At 39.3% G+C, this 24,113-nt stretch overlaps 1 protein-coding gene across 1 annotated transcript; it reads right to left on the bottom strand.

Annotated features, from left to right (window-relative positions):
• Positions 1–362: 362 nt before the first annotated feature.
• abcc2 (ATP-binding cassette, sub-family C (CFTR/MRP), member 2) lies at positions 363–24,059 on the bottom strand. Its single transcript, XM_051421284.1, has 32 exons — positions 23,464–24,059; positions 19,408–19,581; positions 18,668–18,814; positions 17,511–17,651; positions 17,189–17,311; positions 17,001–17,056; positions 16,669–16,912; positions 16,379–16,560; positions 15,471–15,648; positions 14,813–15,067; positions 13,999–14,064; positions 13,535–13,672; positions 13,295–13,441; positions 13,128–13,212; positions 12,949–13,015; positions 12,696–12,822; positions 11,955–12,131; positions 11,174–11,341; positions 10,713–10,896; positions 9,338–9,482; positions 9,057–9,159; positions 8,737–8,956; positions 5,966–6,120; positions 5,374–5,529; positions 4,983–5,182; positions 4,751–4,877; positions 4,526–4,627; positions 4,192–4,335; positions 2,920–3,078; positions 2,670–2,836; positions 1,912–2,106; positions 363–674 (listed from the first exon to the last, which is right to left on the bottom strand). The coding sequence occupies exons 1-32, from the start codon at positions 23,506–23,508 to the stop codon at positions 545–547; spliced, it is 4,707 nt and encodes a 1,568-aa protein (XP_051277244.1). The 5' UTR covers positions 23,509–24,059; the 3' UTR covers positions 363–544.
• Between the last annotated feature and the right edge of the window lie 54 nt (positions 24,060–24,113).

Raw genomic sequence — 24,113 nt, 5'->3', positions numbered from 1 at the left:
ATCAACATTGTTTCTGCAGAGACAATGATTCTGGATATTTCATGCAGACGTTAAACAGTGTAAGCATGCACCTGATCTTACATAGATAAGTAAGGGAATTAGAAGTGCACTGCTGCCGTGGAGAAACACACATTTATGAGCCAAAATTAGCAGAGAGTCCATAAGTAACTACCACCCCAAGAAATAATGAATTTGTTGTAACCTTTGGACACCTTTGTTTTCAGCATTTATGCTTCATATTTACTACAGACATGAGAGTAATATTAATCTTCTCATATAACTCTCCAACATGTGTTCAATATGGCAAGGGTGTAAAATCTAAACAATGGAGGTTATTTTCTTTTAAAAACAATTAGGCAGGATTTGAGAAATAACATTTATTGTTCAGATAGAAAAATTATTTACATACAGAATATGATTTCTTTATATTGTTTCCTATAAATAAAAATATTGCATTATGTCTTTATATCAAAGCACAATCCAGCTTTTTAAATCACCAACAAAAATGAATTTATGGAATTAAATCAAAAGTACAAGTGCAAAATCAGAGAGCTGTGACGTCTTCTCGCGTTATTCCAGCATCCTTCGCCATGGCATAGAAATGGCCTTGTTTTTCAAGCAGGTTGCTCGGAGAATCAAATTCCACTATTTTACCAGCATCAAGTACCATTACCCTGTAGAGGAGGAACACAGGCAAAAATAGTTACCCGCTGAGCAGTGTCAACATCATTACTGTCAAGCACAGGAGAATCTGACAAAGATGAACTTCCTGCTCAAGTGTCATGAAGTGTGAATACGCAGTTGCAGAGGAATGATTGATGGATGGATGCTTTAATGGAAAAACAGATGGATTTCAAAATAATTTTATGGAATTGTCAAAATAGGTGCAACCTGTCCGACCTTTTATTCATTTTTATAATCTTATTTCTTATTCTCACTAGAGTTGCACAGTTTTTTTTCCAGCCTGTACGATAACCGATAATTAATTAGCTATTAGATAACCGATCATTTCTCATTTTTATATTTTAAAAATAAGTTCACAGTCTGTATAGTATGCACACCTAGGGGTAATAAGATGTAGTGAGCAAAGATGGATGATTTATCTTTCACAGTTCTGAACTATCCAGATCTAACTGATATCCCTATTGTACAAACATACCTTGGCTTTCATAGAACATAAAACCAAATGTTTTGCAGAAGAATTCCGCATAAATTATTATTATTATCAACTGATCATTTATTGGCTACAATTGAATGATTAAAATAATACATAATAACATAAATGTCCCATTATCTGCTGATGTATGAATCGGCTCCGATTATCATGCATCCATAATTCCCATTTATGACGCAACATAAATTTAAGTAGCTTGCTAAAAAAGGAAATTTTTATTATTCATTTCCAGGTGGCATGAAGGAGAGTACAAAGCTCTAAATGGTAGATACAGGACATAATGAATACATTTATACATCCTCCACCACCTGCCACCACCACTCCTAGTCTATGGTGGTGCTTGCACATCCGGCAGAATGGAGACTTTGAAGTCTTGCAGATCTTTTCATGTCTGACTGTCTGTACAGATGTGCATGTAGAGGCTGACTTGGGCGTCGCAGCTGTGGCCCTCAATCTTTTGTTACAACAGAGGATGCACTCTAACAGTTGAAGCAGCTTGCCCATGAAACTCGATGAGTTTAGTGAGAGCAAAGGAGAGATAACATGGTGTTTTCAGTTTGTTTGCTCTAAAATATTTGTTATTTTTTGTACCGTGGGAAGAAATAAATTAAAACTTGGAGTAATTACCACATGTGACAACTGCATAAATAATTAGTGGGGTGGAGAAATAAAAATAATTGGCTATTGACAGGAGTGAAATGAGTGACACCTGGAGATTTAAAGGGACACTAACTCACCTGGAGCTGTCCATAATGCTGTGCAGGCGGTGAGCAATGGTGAGGACAGTGCAGTGGGAAAACTCTTTACGGATGGTATTTTGAATCAGGTCGTCTGTTTCCAGGTCAACAGCTGCTGTGGCCTCATCAAGGATTAAGATACGAGACTTCCTCAGCAGTGCTCGGGCCAGACACAGCAGCTGCCTCTGTCCAACACTGGGAAGAGAGGGACATGCTCAAAAGAGGGTTTTTGGAGCATACAAAAATATTCAAAATGGAAATGGATTAGTCATTTCTTTAAATATACTGAAGTGTTTTGTACTGACAGAGGATATTTGAGGACCTGTTGGCGAAAACACCTGTGCTGTGTGGATGACACTTCGACTGTATAACACCACAAGTTTAATGACTTATTATTATCTAAGATTGGTGGAGATAACCCCACTGGCATGTACTAATTATTGTTTTTAATTTGTCTCGATGCATATGCTTAGGTGCACTTGGCCAATCAGATTTGATTTAATTTAAAATGATTCACATAAGTCATAAGGGGCAACAGTTAACTACAGAACTAATGAGTCTATTAGAGAAGATATTTACAATGTATTTAGCAGGAATTGTTGAGGTTTACAAATTATTAGATGTTTGCAGGTTTCAAATCAAAATTTACAGCTGCAGGTAAATTGGTCCGCACTCAGAACAAAAAATAGTTTTCAGAAATTCTGATTTACTGTATATTTATTCTTTTGTAATGTGTAAGATTTATTTTAATGGCCCACCTTAGATTCTCTCCCCCTTCTGCGACTTCATGTTGTAATCCTTCCTGCAGTCCCGCTACATAGTCCTTCAGATGGGAGAGCTCCAATACTCTCCAGATGTCCTCATCACTGAATCTGTCAAATGGATCCAGGTTCATCCTCAAGGACCCCGAAAACAACACTGGATCCTGCATCCACAGGGTTGGATAGGTCAGTGTACCATTTTAATCTGAATGCTGTGAGGTTAGAGTGTTTATGTTTATGTGCATACCTGTGGTATGATCGTGAGCCTGTTCCTGAGGTCGTGCAGGCCTATTGTGGAAATATCTATATCATCAATGAGGATTCGGCCTTCGGCAGCTTCAATAATTCTAAACAGGCAGTTTGTAAGACTTGATTTCCCAGCTCCTGTGCGGCCCACTATACCAATCTGGATGCAGTGAGAGACAGCAGCAGAGTAAATGACTGACACATCTTTTAATCTTTGTTTTATAACCTACAATCACTGACATTCTGTTTCTGGATGTAAAAACAAAGTGTGGATTAAATAAATAAATAAAATAAAATACCACAATCATTTGAGCCAGCCTTGACTAAGTTTGTGAAAGCTGTTAAACCAGCTGTCAAAACACAATTCAGTGTTTTGAAATGAGATTCATTTAGTGTTGGAGCAACAGCATTTTTTTTGGAGTGTGACTAACTGTAGCTTGCAGACTCTCTTATCAAGTATGTCCATCAGTCCAAGACAAGCCAGAGATTGAAAGATCAAAGGTACAAGAGGAAAAAACATCTGAGGGATTACTATTTTATAAAGCTTATAGTCATCTTTGCTTTGTCGCAGGCAATTCCATTGTTGCTATCTGTGTATGCCTTGTAACCGTGTACTGGAGTGTACATACACACATATATACACATATTGTAGTAAAACCCTGACTGATGAGAGATTCAAGATTCATCAACAGAAAATCCAGGGGAAAATAAACAGGTCACTTCAGTCAAGCATTCTGCAAAGAACAGCAACTGAGACCAGACTAGACTAAATCCAACATATTGACATGCGAAGATGAAAGGCACAAAATGAGAGGGCACTAAAAAGAAAGTCTGATTTTCTTTTAAATTGTTGGTTTCACCAGTTTAAAGAAGCCACAATTAAATCTGCCCTTTTTTATTAGCTGAAACTGACTTCAAAGTCACACATTTGCCACTGTTTCGAATCCTTTTATATCTAATTCTCAAGATGTCAAACCTGTTTCAAACACGTTGATTTGATAGGTTGTGTTGATCGGAAGTTACTAGTTATTTACAGTATGCACATGTGACAAGTGACTGTAAAATATAAACAGCAACTACATAACTAAACATAATTGTTTGGTTTATATTATTGTTTTAAAGACATATTTGATATTTTTAGCTGCATACTGGCACAATAATATTGATATAGGGGTTTTATCTATTCAGAAGTCCAATTAAGATTCACACTTTGAAGAATCCTACAGGCTTGTTATACACACATTGACAGGTATACAGACACAAACACACAGACCTTCTCAGTGCTGCTGATGTTACAGGTGACTCCATGCAGCACCAGCTCTAATCCTGGTCTGTAACGGACCTTGTAGTTGTCAAACTGTAGCCTTCCTTCCTCAGGCCACTTCTCTGTAGGTCGAGTTTCAGTTACCCATTTAGCCTGTAGCAACAAAGATGTGTAGCGTAGATGAGAAACAGTGGAGCAGTTGTCAAAGTAACCTATTACAAAATATGTCTGAGAAAATGGTGGGAATTTGAAACAGTGGTCTGGTCTTTGGTAACTAGTGCAAATGAAGTTATGTTCCAAGAGTGGTTTGTGAATATAAAGAAAAGCACTACATTCAACATACCTCGTTCTCAAGCTCGCTGTATTCACTCACTCTCTCCACGGCTACAATATTGGTCTCCAGCTCTGAGGTCATCCTCACCAGCCAGTTTAGTGTCTGGGTTACCTGCAAAGCCCCAAAAGGAGAGGTTATTACAGCTAATCAATCACCACAGAATCATTAAAACTGTAATCATTATTGCCATTAACATTATCTGCAGTGTGTGTGATTAGTGTGAGAGTCACTGACATTCAGGGCGTAGGATATAGACAAGCCAACCAGGCCACTGTCCAAAGAATCTCTAGAAATGACTGCAAACAGAGCAGCAAAAAACACCACCAGGTTTCCAAGGAACTCTAGACGGATGGCCAGCCATCTGCAAAGTGAACAAACACACACTGAAAATCCCATTAAAGAAATAATGTGTTTGGATTTGTTGATGCTTTGTGTTTGAAGGTGCACTTGGAGTTAAATATCTGACCTGTTTGACACTATCCACGGGTAGACGCTCTTCAGGTTTCCATCAATAGTGATTTCATTGTGCTTAAGAAACCTGTCTTGATGGCCGTAGGCTCTTATCACTGACAGACCCGACACAGTCTCACTAAAGTGTGAGTAAATGGGAGAGCGAGACACTGAGTCCAGCCGTCGCAGCTGTCTTGAAGTCGCCACATAGAAGCGCTAGGTGTAGAGAGAAGGCAAGAGAAATTAACAGAAAACAGTGGAAGGTTTAATTGGATTGTCTTTACAATAGGAACACCCTTCTCTCTTATAAATTGTCATTCATTTCTGTTAGTTTTCAAAAAATAGGCTACATATTTTCTTTTCTCTTCCCTAGGCATGTTTTTCTGGTGCTGTTTTTGTCAGCCTACCTGTACAAAGTAGTAGACCAGGGCTAAAGGAATGATGATTATGGTGAAGAAAGGAGTGGCCAGACAGATGACAAACAGTGTCCCCAGAACACCTAGCAGACACAGGAGCCAGGAGCGGAAGGACTGTGGAATGGCCTCATCCACTGTGAAAATGTCCTTTAGAACCAGTTAAGAGAAAAGTTGGTCTCAATGGTAACTTATTACAGTGCAGAATAATCCAATCTCAATGAATCCCTCTACATTACATTGACACCTGTGGAAATTCTGTGATTGCTGGTGGTCAAAAACATATTTGAGTACACCTGAGGGGGCATCACATGGAGATATCACATTAAGCTTAAAGGGCTTCAAAATTTGAATGCCCCTGTATATAATACATTTTGCAGGAAGAATTATTCATTTTAACTGAGTAATGAAATTGCTCTCCACAGTCCAGCAGATCGTTCTAATATATCCTGGCATCCAACTGAGATGACTTTATGCAGACAAGAATATATATGTATCAAAACCAGAAAGCAACAACAAAAGACAGAAAAAGAGTAAGAGGACAATGGTAAACATTATGAACAAATATGATGATGATAAATCCTACCTTTGCAAAGCGGTTGACCACCCTTCCAATGGGTGTGGTGTCAAAGAACACCATGGGAACTCGCAGAATGTTGTCAAGCAGCCTCGAATGCAGGATACGAGATGCATTGACCGAAGCATTGGCCATTAGCAGGGTACCGAGGAATACAAACAGGCCTGCCAATAAAAGGAGAAAGTTTCAAAAATATAGAATTATACCTTCACACAGTGAAAGCCATGTTGCACCAAAGCATGAAGGAGGTTCGTGAAGAACTAAACTTGCAGTTTTTTCTACTCATATATAAAAATGTATGAGTAGTTGCTACTTTCATCTGCATATATTCAAGCTCCGAACGTCATGTTAAAGTTAAATGGAGACAAGCTTAGGTTAGGTAGGTTCACTAATCCTAAAAGCCACAATTGTGCTTGTGTTGTAAATATGGGACAAATGTGAAGAATCAGGCCAAAAATCCCTGTCAGCATACTTACTGGACCTCACAATACAGTATGTAAAACAACATTTTACCATATTAAAAACATTACCATGGTGCATTCTAATAATAGTCAGGAAAGTGCTAAAATATGTGCCTCTATTACATTAATGTAATAGTGTTGTTCCTCATTAGAACACAAGCCCCCACAATTAAGCCTCAAGTGCTCTTTACTCTAATCTCTCTCTACTAATGACCTGTCTGCTAATCAGTTACAGTTGTTAAAATGGAGCACAACATTAGTTCAGGCAACATTTTGAAAACACTACATCTTATCTGGTGTGTCATTCATGCTTCTGTGGCTGATAAGCAATTGTGGTTTCATCACCAATTTCCAAAAGAGGTACTTAACACTGATGTCAAGAGCAACCTGCTGAATAAACTTGAGCAGCTATTTGGAGAGGACTTCAAGTATGACAGACAATTCTAGTGTGGCAGGTTCCAAAATATATCATCAAACATTTTAGGAGTGGGGGACCAATGTTTGCTTATAAACTTTACTTTTAAGAAAGAAGACCGTTATACTACAACTAGAAATACTTTAAGTAGACAATGCACCAACAACACTTCAATAGAATGCAGCAGTAAAAAGAAAGCAAACATTGCTTGTGTACTTCCACATTGTAATGCTCTATTGTTATCATTGCAATGAAAAGGCCAACTCTCTGTAGTTATCAGAATGTCTTTTGGTACCCCAATAAAGATGTTGAACCAAGTTTCATTCTGTTGTCAGAAAAGTAATTTCATTGAAGGTCACTTTACACTACAGCCAAGAAAAGACAGTTTGCCAGTTATGGTTCTGTGACCTTCAGTGGTTCATATTTTCATTCCCTCAACTGACAAGAGGATGGATGAAACAAAACCACATCTCAAATCTAAATACAGGAGCAAAAACCAATCCACATTCGACTCAAACATCAGCCTGTTGTATGTAGAGTACATTCTGTATTCATGAAATAAAGAGAGCACATATAAATCAACTCCCCTCAACACCCCTGACAGAAAAGAAAAAAATATTTGGTCCGCTGTAGACAAAGTCGCACTAGTCTATCTGTCCTGAAATTGAAACAGCAGGTTTGTCTCTCCAGTTACAATAAAACAGAGCTGTGGCAATATTTCATTATTATGCCTGTCGGCAGGGACGATTCAATCATGACTTCAACATGAACCTACAATCTTGGAGGAAAACGACACAAGTAGTAACTGACAGCCGCACTTCCTCATTTCCCTGTGGTTTAGTGCAATCATCCATTCTTATTTTGTCCTGTTTAGCTTTATATAAACTCCTCTGCACTTCGACGAAAAAGAGTTCTGCTTTTTTTTTAAACATCCTGACAATTAATTCTGTCTCTGATGAAAATTAGATTCAAATGGTATGAAAATGACTGTTAAGTGCAAAAAACAAAAACAACAAGCATTAGCATGAAAGCATTAGATGTCAAAAAGGATCCTAAGCAAATGCTTTTATCTTTCAAAGCAACTAGATGAAAAGAAGGGTTGACATTTTGAGAAACACACTTTAAATTAGGAACTGATACCACTCTCAATGTAGGTGTGATAATCAAGAGACAACTAGCATAGTTTAGCATAAAGACTAGAAGCAGGGGGAAACAGTTGGCCTGGCTCTGTCCAGGTTTAAAGGACCATTGTGTAGTATTTAGTGGCATCTAGTGGTGAAGTTTCAGACTGCGACTAACTGAGTACTGCTGTCGTCTGTCTACTGTCACTTCAGCTTTGAAGCTAACTTACATGAATTTGTAAATATTTGCAACATACAAAAAGTAATGACCTCAAATATCATCTTCAGTGACCTTTGTTTCATCTTCCTTAGTCTTCTCTTTAGACGTTAAAAGCAAATATTGGTCATAGCATCCACTTTTCTTCATAGATCATTTATAGTTTTACACTGTGATTTTTCATTAACACACCTGTAGACAATTATATACTGTGAAATCCCCTTAGCGTTATACTATTACCACAATCCCATAATATATGAATGATTTTAACAGATAATGATGACTATCGGATAATTGTAGTGATAAGTAACAAGGTTATTTTACAGTATATGATCATCTCATAGCAATATTACAGGTTAATAAATGAAAAGTCATAGTGTAAAAATATAGAATAATTGATACTATGACTGGTATTTAAAAGTAATTTTACATATTTGATGCTTTTATTATCTAAAGAGAAGACAGAAAATAAAAGGAGAGATGAAAGAACGGTCACTGATACAAGATAATAACTTGTTTGCACAATATTGAAAATATCCCCTTACAGGACTTAAGGGGCTCCATACCTTGAGCAACTCCCAGAGCACCAAACACTCCCACCCTGGTGTCCCTCTTCCAGTTAGGGTATGTCATGTTGTAGTAATCCACTGCATCATTGGTCCAGTCACTTAGCCACAGGTTCTGACCGATGAAAGCAATGTTCTGGATGAAGTAAACCACGAAGACCATAACAGTATATCCCCAGCCCATGGCACGCAAGTACTGGAGGTACACTGAGAACTTCACCTGGATAGAAGAAAGAAAAATGGCTCAGGAAAAACTTCAGATTTTCTTATTATGTGTCATTGTGGAAAAAATATTTTGGTAGACAAAAAATGGAGATTACCTGTCCTGTTTCCATAGTTTCCTTCTCTATTAGCTTCTGACCTTGCTTTGATTCATCAGCATCTTCTGATTTTTTTATGGAACTATTTTTTCTTAGTCTGACACTAGAAAAAAGCACAGAATAGACAAAATAAACAAAAACAGGATGAAACGATATTGGTGGTGGAAAATAAAACATTGTTCTTGTATGCTGTGCATAAAAAAAAGAGATACTATGAGGCAGTATTTTGGACATGAGCTGTTTTTTTTTATGTTGTTGCCACCACTTCAGTGTGCTCTAACCTGCCCATGCGCTGGCTGCGGCGGATGCTGTTTTCCCTCTTGAGTGTAACAGAAACCGTGTCCTCCAAAGGAGAGTCAGGTTGAGTGTCCTCTCTTTCAGGGATGAGCTCTACATCTGCAGTGTCCTGGCAACGATCTGAGCGATCTGAATAAATATGGTTACAGATCATACGTGTTACATTACAAAACTGTAGAAATAGTAGGGGAGACCGGGGCTTGTTGTCACACTTTTTACACTCTTATATATTTCTTGGAATCAATACGTCATATAAAAAAAAAAATGTGTACCAGAGGAAAGACCAAAGTCTCAGGTATATATTTTGTATTCAAATAGAAAGTGTGAACATGTGACATGTTGCCCCACCATCGGGTTAGTTGTCTTACTATATGGGGTAAGATGTCTCGCTGGATTTTGCAACTAATAAAACAAGGACAAAATTATTGTTGTTGTTCTTTTTTACTTGAAAGTGAACATTGAAGTCAGGCACAGAAAATGTTTATCATTGAGCTTGAAAAAGCCATTGAACAAACGTTAACATAAAATATTATGCAACATGCACTCGATTAAAGTCCTTAGGAACTGCTGAGGCGTAGGCTGTGGCTCTCAGACTCAAATGCCTGTTTTACCTTTCTTAAGCTCAAAATTCCAGATTGAATTGAATTACAAAAAAAGAAAGCATTGGTTCATTAGTATTTAGTTCATTATATAATAATGCACTATAATAATAGTGTTAAAAAATTGCAAGTCAATATATGCAGTGCATTTTCATCAAAATATGGGTGTGACAACTAACCCCAAAATGACTGAGACATGTTGCCCCAAACTACCATGTTTGCTAACACTAGCTCTAGCTTAAACTTAGCTTAAAACAGAACACTGACTGAGGTATGACAGGATGCCTTAATCTCTACTCTAACAAGTCCACATATATCACTGTAAGGATTTTTATCTGAATGAAGCTTATTTATATATAAGGTTGATATCTTTTACTTTGGGTTGTGCAAAATGGTTACTTGGTGCTCATCTCAGCTCACAATGTGCTATCCTCTTCTCAGACAGGACATGACACCTGACCATGTAAAGGAAGAAAACTAGTATTTCACTTTTTAGTTGCGCCCCTTGGTGGAGAAGATAATTGCAATGTGACAACTTACCCGTGTGACAACAAGCCCCGGTCTCCCCTACATTTCACAAGATTGACTGTGCTCTTTTGAGTGAATCATTTCAATTTAAAGTATTGATACAAATATGAAGAAATGTCACTGGAGCACGCTTTATATAGTTTATAATCGCATATGCAAATGTCACCCACAGTAAAAGTGCAGTATTTTGTACATCTTCCATCCATAATGCATTGAGGAAAAAGGTAATTACCAGACTGTAAATCGGCCTGATTACTTTGCTCTTTGGCATAAGTGTCTAGAAACTCAGAAAAGGCTCCTTTGCTGGCACGAAGGCTGCTGTAGGATCCAACTTCAGAAACCACACCATCCACCAAGACCACTATTTCATCTACGTATGGCAGGAAGCTTACTCCGTGAGTCACCAAGATACGAGTCTGTAAAGACAAAGATACAGTGGGACACAGCTGTAAAATCGTAATCTTTTTTAGGCAGTAAAAAATGTAATCATATACTGCGCTGCTTATATACCAGGATAAATATGGAATTACTGTAAATACACCTGTGGTTTAAAAAAAGAATCATATCCTGAACTGCCTGCTACTAATGCTACCAACATTGAACATGTTACTGTGAATAGTAGTTCAGATAGTAGTTATTCTGAACTGAAACATCGAACACTGATTAATGTACGAATGTAGGCTCAACACAAACCTTGTTTTTGAGTATTCCATTGGGTCCAATCACTTTCTCAAAGAGATGCTTTCCTACGTGAGAGTCCACAGCAGACAAGGGGTCATCTAAGAGATAAATATCAGCCTGACTGTAAGCTGCCCGGGCCAAGCTCACACGTTGCTTCTGACCCCCTGAGAGGTTGATGCCCTGAGGACAGAGGAGAGGCGAGGAAAGAAACAGCACAAGTTAATATTGGGTCTGAAGGAGCATACTGAGCTTCTCATAAATCCAAGAACATCTATGTTCATCTGTGTTTTCTTGTTATTTCTCTCTGTGGTTTCACTTTTGGACAGCACTTCTCAGGGGCTGAATCTTTGCACAACACCATGGCTATTAAACAATAACACAACCTTGAGAAGAAAAAAAACCAGACATGATGTTTTTCATCTAAAAGTTGGTTTTATAATTGAAAAAAAAGAATGGAATTCATGACAATAGGAAAAAAAAATTTAATGTGAAGTAAACCTGATTTAGAGTGAATGGGCTAAAGAAAGCAAAAGCAGTGGTAGTGAAGGATGATTTGATCACTAATCAAAACCATAATGATTTCACATATATTCATATTTTAAAATACATTAATAACTCATCAGTATTTTCATTTAAGTTTTATTTTGTGTGCTTTGGGGTCATCTGAGACAAATGTTCAGTTATGACTGTGCTTGTGTTCTCACTGAACATCGAGATGTGTTTACACAGGATGAGATGTACTCCAATGACTATCATATTCAAATCCTTGGGTGGGCAAATCTTTAAGTCTTACTTTCTCTCCAATCTCAGTGAGGTCACCCCCAGGCAGCAGCTTCAGGTCAGGGGCCAGGGCACAGGCCTGTATCACCTCCTGGAACCTCCTTTCTTTATGGGGAGAGCCAAACAGGATATTATCCCTCACAGTGGCATTTTGGATCCAGGCTTGTTGCGGAACAAATGCAAGGGAACCCTGGACAGGAAAAAGAGCAAACCCATTATGATACGAGCCTGAAACATGTAGATTGTGCCACTCTGTCATTGTATACATGTTTTGTCTTTGATTTATTTTTTTGTTGTGTGGTTTGTTTTATGTTGAAGGACCACAAAGGAAACACACATTATGTAATAACTCGAAAAAAACGCCCACATTTTGTAATACAGAGCATGGACACAATATGTAATACATAGATTGTAACAAAATGAGGGTGTTATAATGTAGTGAAGTGAAAATGTATTATGTTTTGTTGGATTTTTACATGGTAATAATCTGCAGTGGTATTACATAATGTGTTGTTCAAAGGCTTCATTGCATTTTAATCCTGTATGACTATAACTACTGCTGTTTAAAGTTATTTTGTATTTTAAACCTGCTGAAGATTCTGCCTTTAAATAAAAAGAGAGGGGACTCTTGAATCACTTTTGCGCTAAGTCATTCAGTCATTCAGTGTTCAACAGAATGTTGTGCACACGATATGTCCTTGGCTGAACACACCATTAGTGTTAGACAGACATAAAGTCAGAAATAAGGTGTCACCTGAATGTTGATAAAGCCTTTGGTGCTGTGCATCTCTCCAAGGAGGGCTGACATAAGAGAAGACTTTCCTGAGCCCACAGCTCCCACTACTGCTACCAAACGGCCTGGCTTAATATCCAAGGACACACTAGAAAACTCACACAGAATAAATATGTTCAATATTTTAAAGTGCAGTAGGGACAAATATAATGTTTTGCAGTCATACGACACAACATCCAAATGTGTAGTTTTGGTTTTGACTCAATAAACATACTTTTTCAGCAGAGGATCAGCTTCTTTTTCCCAAGCGAATGAGCCGTCACTTATGCTAACAGCAGTGTCTAACAGAAGAGAACAGATGCACAGAGAAGTAAGAACAGATATACAGAGACTGATTCACAGTATGTGTACCAACAACTGGTAAACACAATTAAATGCTGATGGTGAACGTACTGAAACTGGGGTCATGGCGCACAATGTCACTGTCCAGGTCTTCACCTCCCAGAAACTTCTCCAAGCGCTTCCTAGACACTGTCGTCTGAAGTGTCAAAGAAAAGGTTAATGGGATTTTAGCACAGGTTTGATATGTGTTTAAGTGCCGTGTTCTGTTGTTCCCTTACTTGCACCATGGCAGCAATGAGCATGGGCAGCATGGCCAGGGGAAATCGGAGGATGTTGAAAAGAGAGATGGAAGTGAAAGCTTTCTCAGCAGTCAACACATTGTCTGAGCTCACCCCTACAAACACTGCAAATGTTGCAAGAGAAACCTGCGGAAAAAAGACAACGTGAGGAAAATAAAAAAAAGACCAGTCCTGCTTCTCTTCTCTGTCTATTTTGTGAGACTCCTTCACAGGACTCACCAGAGCAGGAGCACAGCTGAAGATGAAGGTCGAGACAGACGTCAGGTAGGCAAATTTCCTCATGACCTTTAGTTCCTGCCCCCTAATGTCTTCTACCTGTGTTTGGAAGGATGGCTCCCATGCATACAGCTTCAGAATCTGATAGGAGGCGAGAGATGAAGAGGGAGACAAGAGGGGGGCACATTGTGGAGGACAAGGAAAGGGAAGGGTGGGGGAACATAGGGATAGCATTCATACCTTATGTGATAAACCACAGGTGGTGGATACAGTATAATAGAAAGCACTATGACTAACATTTCAGCTTTTTCCTGAGAAATAAAAGCCTTTCATCTGAGGAAGGCCTCACACGGAGTCCCCCATTTCAACCAATCCACCAAACTATTTATACACAAAAGAAAGAGCAGAGGTGGTGACATTACACTTATTATCGGTGATTGTTGAAATAACTGAATAAGGGAACTCACCTTAATGCCATTGAGTATTTCATTCATGATTTTCAGTCTCTTGTCTTTGAACTTCATATTCTCTATCTGAAACCCGAAAAAATCATGTAAATAATTTGGGACATGCAGCTCACTGTTCATGTTCAACAGATAATGAAACAAATAACAAGAAACATTTGATATGAGCTAATAACAAGAAAATAACAAGAAACATTTGATATGAGCTTATAAATGTATGTACAGTACAAAACATTTGTTTTGTATTTTCTATAATTTTTGTTATCTAATACAACTAGGTATATATAACTAAGCAGCACAAGATGTTATAAAACCATTCCCTAATGATGCATGCTTCATTATTTTTGTATGTGTTGCTGTTCTTAGAAAAATACTATTGTCTCTATGCTTCTGTCTGCTTGCACTTTATGTTTGCAGAGGGGGATGTAATTAGTATCTAGTGTTTATATGGTTTCAGTAATTTTCTGTATTATTTAAATAATCAGGTAAATAAAAAGGGAAAAAAGAAGCTGAAAAAGCTTCACTCCCTCTGCTGTTTTTTCAAGTGGAGTGGAACATTTCAGCCAGTGGAATAAAGAAGATTACTCACGGTGCAATTAAGATTTAAAAGTAAAATTAAGGGACTCTTTTTTGGTGTACTTGGTGGGGCTTTTATTTTTGGATAGTGACAGCTTAAAAGTTGGGAGAGAGAAAGAGAGGGGAATGACATGCAGCAAAGGTTGTAATCATACTCGGGCCACTACCAGGTGAGCTTCTGAGTGCACCAGTGCTCTACATTTTCAAAGGTGTAACAACTGTACTGTGTATTTCTGCTGACCTGGATATTTCTGGCCTTGGTGGCTAGAAATCCATTGATCGGCACCATTAGCACCATGACTGCCAGTCCCGCCAACACAGATGGTCCTAACTCCAGCCACAGGAAAACAATGGACAGGGTGATCTGCAGAGGGCAGGACCACAGCAGGTGGATGAAGTTTGTCACATCGTTGAAACGCTGGGCGTCTGCTGACATCAGGTTCACCGTTTCTCCAACCGTTGACTCTTTACGAGCTTCATTGGACACCACCAATGCCTTGGAAAAGGGATGAAGAAGGGATTGTAGGGAGAGAGGGAAATGGGAAGGAAGTAAGAGGCCAATTTAATGGATGGATTTAATGATACAGAGACAACAAAAAACAAATCTTTGGAAAACATGCTCTTGCTGAACACAGCAGAAGGGGCCTGTGGAGGCACAGCTACAGTTACCACTCTATCCAAACATATGAGATATTGAATAGCACAGGAAAGAGCAAATTTATCTTGTAAGATACAAAAGCGACTGAGGCATGAAGCCCACAAAGGCAAGGTGACAATGTTCCTTTTTTTGGTGACAATTATGTGGTCAAAATCTGAGCACTAATTTATTTCTTATGATGTGAATGGGAACAGTCATTTGTTAAAAGTAAATGTCATTGTGATGTCACTCGTGTTTTTACCTTTTTGTACACGCTAGCCATGATGGCAGTGCGAACCTTCATCCCCAGCACAAAGCAGCGCTGGAAGTACTGCTGCAGGAACAGAGACTGCAGAACGGCTACCACCAGCAGCAGTACTGCATACAGATACCCTTCCCAGGTGTACCTGGATTTGTCCTGAGTGAAGGAGATCATCAGTCTTGGAAAAGAAAAAAATTAGTTAATGTGGATCAACATTTGCTGCTATTTCCAGCATCTAATTGGATATATTTTTCAGTAATGCAATTATTCTCCTTTCCCTCATTATTTTTCTTCTTTCTCACCTTTATCCCTAACCTGTCAGACCCTGGTGTTATCAGTTGATGTTTGAACTAACCAGTGAGTAGTGAATAGTTAAACTATAATGGTTAGAATATTCACAAGGCCATTGAATGTTATGTTTACAGCTTTAAAGGGAAATGCAGTCAAAGTCTGTTTACAGATCTTGGGGAGCACTACGGCAAATGTAAAAATAGATGTATAAAGCATTTTTCTCGCTCAAAATTTTCCTCAAATGAATGTCACATAATGTGCACTGATAAAAGCTGAAGACTACAAGTTGGAAAATGAAAGCAATCTGCTGCTGTGAGTTATTTGACCCTGAGTTAATGATTGTAGTGAATCCTGACAGAGTGAAGGTGCAAACAGCAGTAAAAAATGCTTTGTTGACAGTGATGCAGAGTGACTTAGGAATTTCAGGGTTTGTGTTCTGTCTGTTTATCAATGAAATAGCAATAAGATAATTTAATTAAACTATTTAAAATCACAAGCAATAAAAAATATTAACACATTAATCTACATGAAAAATGTGCTGCTTACAAGACAACTGCATTAAATCACAACATCTTGGTGCCAGTGAAAAGTTTTTGTGTGTTTCAGACTTGACTCACTTTAGGAGTTGAGGACTGGCAAAAGCCAGCAGGTCCTGCAGAAGTTTGAAGAAAGCAGATTCAAGCAGAATCCCTCTAAAAGTCTTGTAAATTGTGGTAATCAGCCATGAGTTTGGATAGTCATTGTCCTTCTCCTTCTTCTTTTTCTTCTTCTTTTCATCTGCTTTCTTTCCCCTTTCCTCCTAAAGAAAAATATTGTTTGGACATTACCTTTGAGCTCCATGGCTTGATTCTATAAATAGATAGAATAAATAGTTATAAATTTAGTTATAAATCATTCATATTTTTACCATCATCAGCACATCCTGACTGACACCTTTCCCCAGACCATTTTGAAAGGCCTCTCCCTGGGCTTTGTCTCTGTTCTCATTCTGTTTCTTCTTCAACTTGTTTTGATAACGGACCCGAGCTGCGCCCAACTCCGACTGCATGACATGCTGGAAGCATTGGTTGATGTATGAAGTGCTATCTATTTCGTTTAGGTCCCACATGTCCTCCTGAACCAGGGGCCGCTTGTACCCCTTCAGCACCATGCTAGGGAGACAAGGAGAAGTTGAAAGTTGTGTGTGTTTGCTGGGATTCTTACTGTCTTACTTAATAAAGCTACCAACTTTTAATTTACCTGTTAAACCAGTTGAAAGTGATTCTGCTCAAAAATGTTGCACCTGCCTCAGGATTCTGTGGATAAAAGCGATAAAAGCCAAAAGGTGGATTACGTTCACATCAGGCTGAGGGAATGAAGATTCAGTGTGTTATGAATTTTTGCAGCATTAAAACACAAAGATAAAACAAAGATTGTTGCTTTGGTACATTTTTTACACGCTCCTTGGCTTCCGATGGGATATCAGCCACAGCAGAGAGAATAAGTGCAATCAATTCCAGCCCAAAAGAGATGTAGAAAAGGCAGAACCGAGGGACATCACTGATCTCTCCCTGATGATCAAAGATGAGAGTAAGGAATATATTTAAGAAACACAGAGATACAACAGTGAATGGTGTTTGACTGATACTACATATGGACAGCTGAAGGACATTATATGAAGTAACTGCATTCTGCTAAATCAGTGCTAAAGTGATACCACTTTTCTTCTAGCGTAACACCTGGTATCACTTCTAATGTCGCAGCTCATACCAGCTTCAGTGCCTCTCGTAAGAGGGTCTGGAAAGGGAAGACGTCGCACAGGACAAGGAGAAACCAGAAGACGAAGAGAGTGGCGGAGTCTACTGCTCCTTTCCTCCGCCTAACTCCTTCCTGACACAGCAGCAGAAGGATCTAACAAAGGAGGCAAGTCAGAACATAAATAAACATGTCATCTTTCATCCTTGAGCACCAAAAGGTTAGAATTACCACCCCGCAGTTGTATGCCTCCGCTAACCTGTCCAGACTAACTGTATATAATATAGGCTATGTTGTGACTTTGATGGAACTAAATAAAAGTGCGCTATTATGTTTTCAAGTTACAAGGAATCATTATTATCTCTTTAATGTATGATTTCAGTGAATATAGCTTTTTGAATTGTTAAATGAAGGATTATCATTAAGTGTATTGGCTAATCACGTATCTGTGTACTTGATCGCTATGTAAAGATGGATTCTTATAGTATAGCCATACAAAATGCGGTGCTTTTGTTTTCTCTTAGGATTTTTAGATGCAAAGCTTCACTATAACCTGTAGTTGAAACGCACTCATGGGATCAGGATTAGCTCCAATAGCGTGCTCCAATATGTTGTTTGCAGTCATGTGATTCTGATGACAGCAGAATAGATGAGACGTTTACTCACTGTGTCGTCCCAGGCAAGATGTGCATTGCCCAAGTAATTCGTATGGCTAAAAACTTATTTTGAGGTCACAATGACCTTTGAACTTGATTACTTTTTGTCACTGCATTATGGTATTGACTAATGGATGAAAAATAGTATAGGACGTTAGGGTGTTGACTAATGAACAAAAGATAGGACAGGAGGTTATGGTGTTGACTAATGGACAAAAGATAGGACAGGAGGTTATGGTGTTGACTAATGGACAAAAGATAGGACAGGAGGTTATGGTGTTGACTAATGGACAAAAGATAGGACAGGACATTATAATGACACAAAGAAATTGACGTTTGACCTTTTGGGTAAAATAAATTTCATCAGTTCATATTCATGACATTAGTACAGTATTTGAAGAAATTCCCATAAGGTGCTCTGGAAATGCCATGTGCACAAGAACTGGATGAACAACCTGAAAACATAATGCCTCCAGCTACGGCTACCATTATAAATGGAAAACCAGCTATATTTACCCATGTGACAGCGTACAGGACAGGGTTTGCGTAGTATACGCCAGCATTTTTCACTGTTGAAGGTGGGTCTTTGCTTGGACCAAAATCCTCTCCTAATGTGACAGCCAGGGCTGCTATGGCCGTCAGGAACAACAGAGACACCACAAGCTGAAGAGAAGAAAGACAGACAAGACTGGCATATAAATCACATTAAAGCCTGAAACCACTCAAAAGTGTGTTCTGCTTATTGTTGCTTCACCTGGATGTTTGACTTTCAATGTGCAGTTTGATACTGAAAGAACAGAGATTTTGTCACATCTCAACTAGTTTAAGAGGCATGGTCCAATATGCAACCCCCAATAAGTGGAATGTAGAAACTAGAAACCTTCAGTGTAGGTAAAGAAGCCATCTTGTGTCTAGTTAAACTAAAAACATTTGCATATTCATAGATTCTGGATTTTTTTTTTAATGAGGGTGGAAGAGTAGAGCTACATAATTGAATGTTTTTGTGAAAGAATATAATAATGACATACCAGACACAAATTATTACTCTAAGCAGAGTATTGTTATACTTGTCTGTAGATCTTAAAATAAAAAATAAGACAGGAAATCTAATAATTGTACCCCTTGGACCAAGATTTCTTAATCATGGGGTACTTGCTGCTGTTGTTACTGTAAAATCAGTTTCCTCCTCTTCCCTCTCAGCATCACATTATGAATGGAACAATGTGTCTGTTTCTTTTTATTGCTGTGTGCATTACCTGTTTGCAGAGGTAGAGCTTGGACAGGTGTTTTGTATTCACTGTCTTCCTGCAGAGAGACACCAGGTGCCACGGGGCACAGAGCCATAGGAACCCCAGAGGGATCCAGACCAGAATCGTCTGCTCTACACATACCGGGAGGTCTGGATCTTCTCTATTCAAATACGAGGCATTCTGATGTGCACACAAACACACACACACACACACACACACACACACACACACACACACACACACACACACACACACACACACACACACACACACATAATAAACACACATCACACAAGAATAAAACCATAATTTACAAAATAAGGCTGCTGCCCTCCTAGGTCAATCAATAAGTCAATCTCAGAGAAAGGTAAACCCAAATACACTTCCTTCTGTGTACCCCTTGAGCTCACTCTATATTACACCACAGGGACACACCACACCTCCCTAAATAGAAATTTAATCAACAGTGACTCACATGTAATTAAACCCTAAGTCCCTGCTTACTGCTGTAAGTGCAGCTGCATTTGTAATGTGCACTTCTGGAGAGCAGAGAGCAATGGAGAGATGGATGCAAACAGACAAGGATGTGAAGTGAAAGAACACTTAGGATATGTTATCTGAACAAAAGACCCTGAAACTGTGGTGTTTCCAGCTTTTGACGTGCTTTGAAAGTATTCATTAGTGTGTCGATAAAGTAGTTGAAGTTATTGCCACCTGCTGTATGAGCAACCTGTTATTAGGAGAAGCCAAGATCTATTTCACAGTCTCCAGAAGCAAATGTAGGGTCTGGGAATACAGTCAGATGTGTGTATGTGTTTATGGTTGCTGGACTGCTTGTTTTAAGTGATTAGTTAAAAGCTAAGTCTATAAAATGTCAAAAGAAGGGGAAAAAATCACATCTTCCCAGAGCCCTAGGTCACATCTTAGGTCAAGTATTTTGTCTGAAAAATCTTTCTGCTTTTCCTTGTGGGTTTTTTCTAGAAACTGCTCTTCTACTGAAGAGAAAAAATCATCCAAAAAATAATTGAATAATGGACAAAATATTCATATTTCAAGTACTTCTATAATCATACAGTTACAACTCATAAACATGTGCTTCAGTTGTAGGACATGCTGAGTTATGTCATTATTGTTCAGTCACATGTTCACTGAGCTCACTGTGTACAGAGGTGAAAACATATCAAATGACTTCCCCTAAAAGATCAATATAAATTAAAGCTGCAAGCAGCGTTGGGGCGGGACCTCGCACCCGGCGCTCGTCGGGGCGCGCCGCAAACGCGTCACGTGCGGTCGGGGTTCGCCGAGGCCACGCCACGTGCCGTCGTAACAAGCGCGGACGGCAACGGGAATACGTCACGTAAAACTGCTCCAAATCAGCTCCGTATGCCACGCAGCGCTTCCTTCCTGTTGCCAGTATGCTGTGCTTTCACTTTTCTGAATCTTGTCACGTAGACAAGTTCATGGCGGGACAGTGTACGTAGGCTGATGTTATGAGGACGCGTTCAGGGGCGAGACTGTTACAGAATATATGAAGTTTATTGGAAATTGGACATTGCACACTGAAGTTATGAGTACCGTTTAATGGAAAATGGTCTGAATTCGACAAGGGGGTCAGCGGCACGCAGTTTGGGTACAGTCACAAATAGCTCAATTCTTCATGTACACTTTGTTTTTATAAGACTGTCCAATTTTGAAGACGATTTGATAAGTCCCCTATTTATCTTGCACTTTAATAAGTGACTTCCAGCGGTTTCACACTATGCTCCACGAACAATAGTCCCTTGGAAATATGGTTTGTAGATGTGGCTAGTGGGAGTGGAGGGGTGATGGTGTTTCATCACTTTGAAAAAAAGACCACAGAATTCAAAATGTCCAACTTTGACGAGACACTTGGGACACGTCCTTCAACGTACAGTCATAAATAGCACAACTTGTAATCAGCAAGATTATTCAGAGTCCCGTCAAGTTTTGAAGCCGATCTGATAAATTCTCTAGGAGTTTGTTTGTTCAAATACAAGACCACAGACTTCAAAATGGCCAAATTTGAGGGCACGCCACGGACACGCCGTTCAACGTACAGTCACAAAATGAAATGCGTTCATTCAGCACCATGTTGTGACTGTACTGCCAATTTTGAAGAAGATCCGTTAGAACGTGTCAGAGGAAATCATTCAAATAGAAGCCCTGAAAGGCCAAAATGACATCACAGTGTGACATTTGTTCTAAATGGCCAACTTTGAGGGCACGGCACGGACACGCCCTTCAACGTACAGTCACCAAATATAAGGCGTTCATTCAGCACCATGTTTTGACTGTACTGACCAATTTTGAGGCAGATCCAATAGAACCTGTAGGAGAACATCATTCAAATAGAAGCCCTGAAATGCAAAAATGACATCACAGTGACATTTGTTCTAAATGGCCAACTTTGAGGGCACGCCACGGACGCGCCCTTCAACGTACAGTCACAAAATGAAATGCGTTCATTCAGCACCATGTTGTGACTGTACTGACCAATTTGAAGCAGATCTGATAAATTCCCTAGGAGCAGTTAGTTCTAAACAAGCCCAAGAGTCAAATGACCACAAATGGCCGCCAAAGTGCAAATTTTAAATGAAAATAGCCGACTTCCTGTGGGATTTGAGGTATGGGTCCAGAGGCTTTTTGTCGCCCGGCACATTTACATGCCTATTGAGTTTCGTACATGTCGGTGAACGTGGCGCCGGGGCTGATGTTTTTATCCTGTAGGGGGCGCTACAAGCAGGACAAACAGGATTTTTGGTATGTGAGCTTCAGGCACCACTCTACACGTACCCTGTGAATTTCATATTCATAACTATTACAGTGATTTATCATGCCAAAGAGCACCACCTAGTGGCGTTTTTTTTGTTTTTAGGTGAGCCTCAGGGAGCCATGGGGAGGCATACCAGTTTCATCTTAATCACACTTGCCGATGCAGAGATATAAACTCCTTCATTTTAAGAGCGCCACCTAGTGGTGATGACCTGAAATTGTGCACGATACATAATGAAGACATGGGGAACTATTGACCCAAGGTTGGTGTAAATCGGACATACCAACGTGGAGAAATACCCCACTTCCTTTTTTGACGAAAAATCAACAGGAAGTGCTAATTGTATAACTTCCTTATGTTTTATAATATCAAAATTCTTCAAATTACTTTTGTTGTCAGGACGGTCCACAGATGAAACGTGCAAGTTTCGTGCGCATCGGACAAAGTGTGTGGAGGTTCCCCGGACAGACATTTATGGACATTTTGCGCTCTAGAAAAAAATCTAGGCGGAAGTGGGCGTGGCCTATATGGGGAGGTTCAGCTCGTTCCCGAACGCGTGGATATAAGGTTTTTGAATGTGAGACAAACTATGCGGGAGTTATTAGCATCGATTTGCCTACAAATAGCGCCACCTAGTGGCCTTCCTAGTGGCTGACCTGCATGTGCGCATAGAATCTCCAATTTAAATGAGGCTTGACAAATGTGCCAAATAAATGCGAATATTTTAATCGTTAAGGGGGTGAAAATGCGAGCAAAGCCGCTAAAAAATAATAATAATAATAAACGAAGGAAAACAATAGAGACCTTCCGTTATCGTCGCCCTAAATATTGTTTGGACACAATATACCTTTTCAAACATTTCTTAGTTCAGTTTTTAGAAATAACTTTCATAGCTACAGCATGTCCTTCATATTTATATTGTCACATACCAAGGGGATCAACAAGTCTTGAAGTGAAGAAGCTTACAGCACATTTTTTTTTGAGCCTGTGGTATTTTGTAATAACAAAAAAGTTTGTTCTTACTAGAGATAATGTTTTGTATTTCTGTGTAGGTTTTATTGTGTCCAACCTCTGTAATTCTCTACTTCCATTTAATTGAATTGATTGTGTAACTTATTGATCACATGTGTGCATGTCTAAAGTTAGTTCTTCATCTTGAGAGTGTAAAAAACTGTCAACTGATATCAGCTTGAGGCCACAATGAAGCCAATTCCCTCATTCCCACTGTGTCTACCATCGGCTACATTAACCCTGGCTGTTGAACTCACCCAGAAGATGGACCCACAGTACTCGTCCAGAGCTGCGACACTCATGGTCCACACTGATGGCTTCAGTTGCCTTTAGATGACTGGACAACCAGGCGCCCTCTCACCCTCTGCTTCACTGCTGTCAAGGCTGACTTAAATGCTCCTTCTATCCGTCCTGTTCAACCACACTCCAGAGACAATTGCAGGACGTCACTCTGAGGGACTTTGAGCCATAAGGCTCTCAAGCAGAAACCCAACCTTGCAACCCCTTTGTGCAGAGAAAAGACATTAATATGTCAGAGATATGGATCGATGAGAAGAGCAGAGGGGTTAATACTTAAGCTGAGTCCTGATTGCTTTTGTATTAGGCAGAAGATCTTATGGGTTGTCCTCTAGCAGTCGTCTTGATTTGTTTGGTGTCAGAAGAAGCACACGCAGGCAGCCCTCCCGATGGTTAAATGAGGAAACACAACAAATGTAGGCAAAGTCATTGAGAAGATCCAGCCTTGGACATACCCACTGACACTCAAGTGTGTCTAAAGTTCTTTTCCGGCAGATGACTGCATGTAACAGAAAAAAGAGAAGCAGAAGGACGATCAGTATTCCTCTGCTGTTTTTCTTTCTGTTATGGGGACAGCCAACCAAAATAGGGAAAGGAAGGGGAGGGAGTG

The sequence above is a fragment of the Dicentrarchus labrax genome, unplaced genomic scaffold, assembly GCF_905237075.1.
Source record: "Dicentrarchus labrax unplaced genomic scaffold, dlabrax2021, whole genome shotgun sequence".
In the NCBI taxonomy this organism is placed as follows: domain Eukaryota; kingdom Metazoa; phylum Chordata; class Actinopteri; family Moronidae; genus Dicentrarchus; species Dicentrarchus labrax.
The sequence above is the reverse complement of the archived record's forward strand: the minus strand, read 5'-3'. Positions and strand labels throughout refer to the sequence as shown.

Excerpts from the sequence above, each read along its gene's own strand:
- abcc2 (XM_051421284.1), bottom strand. The coding sequence starts at position 23,508 with ATGAGTGTCGCAGCTCTGGACGAGTACTGTGGGTCCATCTTCTGG. Across the intron at positions 17,312-17,510 it reads TACGAGAGGCACTGAAGCTG|GGAGAGATCAGTGATGTCCC; the intron begins GTATGAGCTGCG and ends TTTGATCATCAG. Across the intron at positions 16,913-17,000 it reads ACTTTCAACTGGTTTAACAG|CATGGTGCTGAAGGGGTACA; the intron begins GTAAATTAAAAG and ends TTGTCTCCCTAG.